Genomic DNA, 5,490 nt, shown 5'->3' with positions numbered 1-5,490 from the left:
AATCTTTTTTTAGTTGGCACCCACAGCATGTCCAGTTGCACATGACACATCTGTTAGTTGGCAGATACTTGTTGCAACCCATTTTTAACTTGACCAAGTCTTTTACTGTTTTTCTTAGCTACATCTTGTATTTGTGTCTGAAATCGTTCACGCTTGCAGGTCATGCTGCCAGTGCTTGAGTGCGCAGATGTAACCGATAAGGACGGAGGGAGGCATTATTGGGTCTTTAGTGTCAACTTGAGGGACGGACGCTTCGAAGTTCTTGATTCAAGCAGGACGCTGGACAACATTGAGCTGATGAACAACGCCTCTACCATTGCGGGGGCAGTACGCCAGCTATGGAGGAAGCATTACCCAAAGTTCAGCATCGAGCACTTCCAGATTATTGACATTGACGTACCAAAGCAGCTTGGCAAGTAAGACAATAAGCATTTCATTCCTTCTCAATCAAATACAATCATTTTGTAGTTTTTAAATTTTTCTACATGTGCAATCTTTAGTATTTTTTAGACACAGTACTAGTCTTCAATCTGTTTTATCATTTTTATGAGTTTCTAATGGATTATCTAGCTAGTTGCAGAGTGGCGCATAAGTAGTTGCACAGTGGCACATAATGAGTTGTAGTAGAACACAAGCAGTTGCACAGTAGGACATAAGTAGTTGACCCAATTATTTGGTTTTAATTTTATGTGACAAATTTTTTGCCCATTTTTTGCAGTAATGAGTGTGGGTTGTTCGCACTGATTAACGCCACCGAGTGGAATGATAGCCAACTGCCCAACTACGACCCCAAGGAAGTACTCAACATCAGGAAGAAGCTGACGTATGATTGGGTCACCAGCGTGCACAACACCGCCCCATGGAGGAAGTTGCTGAGATACGACAAGGAGTAGGTCAGTACTATTTTTTTTTCTGCTCCATGGAGGAAGTTGCTGGTTTGTACAATTTTATTAAGTAGATTTTGTAGTTGCACACTGCTAGTAATTGCGTTTGCAACTCAATATCATCACTTTTGTTGATACATTAGGAGCACTGGATATACAATTGTTCAACAACTAAATATTTAACCAGTTGCCAACAAAGGCACAAATAGCAACTTTTTTTACACAGTGCATGAACTAATTCAAGCAGCATAAATTAGATAAAGAGGAATCATATATGCTGAATGTGTCCACTTGGTCCCAACATTGCTAAAAAAGACATCATTATTTTCCTTTTTTGTTCCAAAGTTACAAATGAGGAAACAGAATCACAGGAGCCTCTGTGGACACACACCAGCAGTGTGCTCTATAGATTGGCACTGGCTGCATTTGTTTTTCTTCTTTGGGTGTAGCTCCAGTGCCGATTTGTACCGTCGACTCTTTGCCCTACCCTTTGTAGTAGACCTTGGAGGATCCCTGGGCACAAAATCATCAGAAGCTTGTGCAAGGGATGCAGCCTCCAACGGGGCAGTAGGACCGTCACGATCACCTGTGTAATAATCATATAAAAAGTTTAGTATTTTTGTTATTGTGCAACCAGCACTGATGTTCTGTGGAACCACACAGTACATTTTGTGCAACTAACTGGTTGCTGTGTGCAAGTTAAGTTGAAAAAAACACCTGCAGTAGCACGGCCTGTCATGGTACTTGGATTGTAGTCGCCTATGGGCAGAACATGAAAAACAAGTTAGATTTTTAGCTTGATCCTCAAACTAACACAGCGCACGCAACTAGGCAGCATGTCTCTGTTCAACTGGGCACTATGATATGTGCAACTAAAGTCACTCACCCTAGTTTTTGTTTTGGAGTCGGTGAAGGTACTAACCTGGGTTATGAGCGCCCTGAGTCCTGCCTGTAGGTCCATTGGGAGTAGCACAAAGGGCACTGCTAGTTGGGCCTGGCGGGGGAGGAGGTCTTTGAGGGTTGGCATCACCTATAGGCAGAACAGGACAAACAAGTCAGTTGTGTTTATCTTTTTGATGCTCGAACTAACACAGCATGCGCAACTAGGTAGCCTGTTCGGTGCAACTGAGCACCATGATGTGTGCAATTGGAGTTACAGACCTAGTTTGATGGGGAGTTGGGGGCAGGTAATTACCTAGACGACGAGCCCCCTGAGTGCTGCCTGTAGGGCCATTGGGAGGAGCATGCGGGGGAGGAGGTGGCGGAGGATGCCGTGTACAGCCAGGAGGGGGAGGAGGTCCTTGAGGGTTGACATCACATATATGCATAACTGGAAAAATAAGTTAGCTATGCTATCTTGATGCTTGAACTAACACAGCGTGCGCAACTAGGCAGTATGTTCTGTCCAAGTGGCTACCATGGTGTGTGCAACTGGGCACAATGATGTGTGCAACTGAAGTTACACACCTAGTTAGATCAGGAGTTGGGGCAGGTAATTACCTGGATGATGAGCCCCCTGATTGCTGCCTGGAGGTGGAGGAGGTCCTCGAGGGTTGCCATCATCTGATGGCCCCGTTGCAGCAGTCGGTTTTTTCTTTTTCTTGGACTTGTTCAGGTGGCCGATCTCGGTACGTGCTGCACGCATATGCTTGTATACAATAGCTTGTGCTGGATCAGAACCACTCGCAAACTTTGCTAGTTTCCGAAAATCGTATATCATGTTCCTCTCCCTTATCTGCTTCTTTGATTGAGGAGGCATTTCATCCGGTTGCTCATAACCAGTCCCTGGCGCACTAGGTACAGCAGTAGGTGTCCACCGTCTTAGCAGGTACCTTTCCGGTATGACATCAACGCCAACATGGGTGAACACCTTGAGGATGTGGCAACAGAGGATGCCGTCCTTGTCCATTTTACAACACTCACACAAATAGGAACCCTCCTCCACCCTTGCCTGCACCAAGTAGTTTCGAGAACCATATTTCGCAACAAATTCCTGGTTCGGTCTGAGCTCAAACGCATCAGCACCAACTTGGAATGCATTATAACGTCCAATCAGCTCAAACTCTTCTCTAAACTTGCGGTAAAGGTCTCTAGTATAGGTTTTGTAAGCTTGCTTCTCTATTGGGAAGTTGGACCACAACTCAATCTCAAGGTGTTGTGTCCTGTAATCATTGCAGCCTTCCTTGGCAAGGATGTGGTTCTGTATTTTTTCATATTGCTTGACGAAGTTCAGCATTGAGTTGTGTGGGTTCACATATCTTTTGAGGACGGCGTTGAACCCCTCACTACGCTGTGTAGACTGGAGGAAGGGAAAGAACCTGTGTTTGAAGTAGCACGGCACCCAAGTTGACCTGTATTCGTACAACTTCTCAAAGTGCGTGTGTGCCATAGCCTCATACTTCATCATTAACCCAGCCCAATTCTGCTCAAACTCGTCTATAGTGAAGCTGAAGTCAACACACTTTTTGAAATCATCAGAGAGTCCTGGATTCCGGCACAGCAACCAACCAACCTTTTCCTGAGCCTTTTTCATGATGTGCCATCGACAACAACGGTGCACGGTGGTTGGAAAGATGCTCTGTATTGACTGCCTCATCGCACCATCCTGATCGGTGATGAAGTTGTCAGGAGGTTTGCCATCCATAGCCTCTAGGAATGCTCCAAAGACCCAATCAAAGCTCGATGCCAACTCCTGCCTCACAAACGCGCAACCCAGCATGAAAGATTGGCCATGTCGGTTTATTCCTATGAAGGGCGCAAACGGCATATTGTACAAGTTGGTCATGTAGGTGGTGTCAAACGATATGCAATCGTGGTATGCCTCCGCATAAGCTTTTCGAGCTAAGCCGTCTACCCAAAATATGTTGACAACTCTGTCCTCTTCATCATATTTCACCTTATAGAAGAAGTCTGGATCGGTTTTTTGTATATCCTTGAAGTGCGCAATTGTCTCAATCAGATCACCCTCCTTTGTGTCATCTCTACGGAAACTTGTACAAAGATTTGTTATTGCCTTTGGTCCGAACGGCACCATCATCTCAGATCCATAGAACTCTGCCATTACATGCATCATTCGTCCTGCATAATACAAAAACAAACAGTATATCCTTTTTTTAGTTGCACAAATGCGCACATCCAGCTGCACAGTAATAGGACACGTGTTGGCACAGAAGATAATCACAGGAAATGGACACCTAGCTGCACCTTTTTAAAAACACTTTGCAGTTTTTGCATACAGGACATTGTGTATTTGCACAGTAAAGACAATCTAGTTGCACAAGAAGCACCAAAAGTGAAATATAAAAAGCATGGGAAGTTGGACAGTAGTTGCATAGTTAAGCCATTTCAGTTGCACAGTAGTACCATAACAGTTGCACACTGGACTGCCTAGAGGGAAACTTAATTCTTCAAGGGATATAGAAAAACACCACACCTGTAGTCAAGTTGCAGTTATACAAGATGCGCAGAAACTCCTTTTCATCAGGTGAGATGCCTTGGTGGGATCTCAAGTATTTGGACAATGAAGGTTTGTTCACGAGCGGATGATTGTGGTCACGAACAAAGTGCGTCACCTCCCATCGCCCATCTATCAGCTTCACCAACATTTTCGCCTTGCATTCAGTCTGCTTTATTGTCTCGCGTTTGCGCTTCTTCTTCTTCTTACTAGTACCAGCCTCCTCTTCAGCAAATATTGGAGGTTCTTCTTCCATCTCCTCATCACTGTTAACAGATGTTGGATCTGGAATAGGGTCCAGGTAAGGAGGAGCCTCAGCTCCTCCATCATCAGCTTTAGGCTTCTTGAACTTGTTGCAGCAAAACTGTTGTTTTATCAATTCATTGGTGCGGTGTGTCCGTCTAGAGGTGTTCATCTTGATAGAGAAACCCATCCGTAGTGCGTAACTGTTGTAGTGATCCTTAGCAATTTGAAGGCTGTCAAACCTCATGCCAACATAGGGTTCCATAGGTTGAGAACCAGCCTCATCCTCTCCTTCTTCTACTTGCACAGCTCCGTCAACAGCCCGAGCTCCTAGCTCAGTCCTGGTTGGACCAGGAACATTTGCCTCGGTTCTTGTGTCATCAAGAGTATGGCTCTCTGGCTGCAAAGACACCACTACAGGGGCACCACGGGCTGATGACTGGCCTGCCACATTGTCATGGCCCGTAGGGTTACCATCACGACTTGCCTGCGTGTAGTAAACAGATCGACCATTTTCTGTCCAGTTTCCTTGTTGTATGCTGGGTTGCTGCTGATCCATATCATGAGGAAGCTCATTCAGATCTGGAGGCAACTCATTGAGATCAAGCATTTTTTCCCTTTGTTTTTGGATGCTACCACACACTCCCTGCACATATAAAAAAAGAAGAAATTGATGTCATCAGTTGGTAACCACAGAAAAACTGTGTTTCAAACAACCTAAAAGCAACATGACCATAGCATAATCTTTTATTATAACAGTTATGAATTTTTTTGTTTGCACAGAGTTGTTATGTTAGTTGCACAGTTTGTAGTAAATAACTGGCAAGAGCATGACTTCTTTTTGCTACAGAGTTTTTCTTACCTTTTCCCTTTTTGTTTTGTTGTAATGATCTGTAGGTTTCCGTTTCG

General features: G+C 44.5%; 1 protein-coding gene across 1 annotated transcript; it reads right to left on the bottom strand.

The window, feature by feature from the left end:
- Positions 1-1,249: 1,249 nt before the first annotated feature.
- LOC125554517 (protein FAR1-RELATED SEQUENCE 5-like) lies at positions 1,250-5,203 on the bottom strand. Its single transcript, XM_087519478.1, has 6 exons — positions 4,318-5,203; positions 2,385-3,962; positions 2,080-2,214; positions 1,807-1,914; positions 1,602-1,643; positions 1,250-1,470 (listed from the first exon to the last, which is right to left on the bottom strand). Exons 1-6 carry the CDS (start codon positions 5,189-5,191, stop codon positions 1,250-1,252), a joined length of 2,958 nt encoding a protein of 985 aa, XP_087375604.1. The 5' UTR covers positions 5,192-5,203.
- Positions 5,204-5,490: the final 287 nt, after the last annotated feature.

Source organism: Triticum urartu, chromosome 4A (genome assembly GCF_056163025.1).
Source record: "Triticum urartu cultivar PI428250 chromosome 4A, HENAU_Tu73, whole genome shotgun sequence".
Taxonomy (NCBI): domain Eukaryota; kingdom Viridiplantae; phylum Streptophyta; class Magnoliopsida; order Poales; family Poaceae; genus Triticum; species Triticum urartu.
Note: the sequence above shows the minus strand (reverse complement) of the source record. Positions and strands in the feature narration are given on the sequence as shown.

What these genes read in the sequence shown, in the direction of transcription:
- LOC125554517 (XM_087519478.1), bottom strand. Translation starts at nt 5,191, where the DNA reads ATGCTTGATCTCAATGAGTTGCCTCCAGATCTGAATGAGCTTCCTCAT. An exon ending in TAACTGCAACTTGACTACAG is followed by an intron (nt 3,963 to 4,317) that starts GTGTGGTGTTTT and finishes TGTATTATGCAG; the next exon opens with GACGAATGATGCATGTAATG. An exon ending in TCAGGGCGCTCATAACCCAG is followed by an intron (nt 1,644 to 1,806) that starts GTTAGTACCTTC and finishes TTCTGCCCATAG; the next exon opens with GCGACTACAATCCAAGTACC.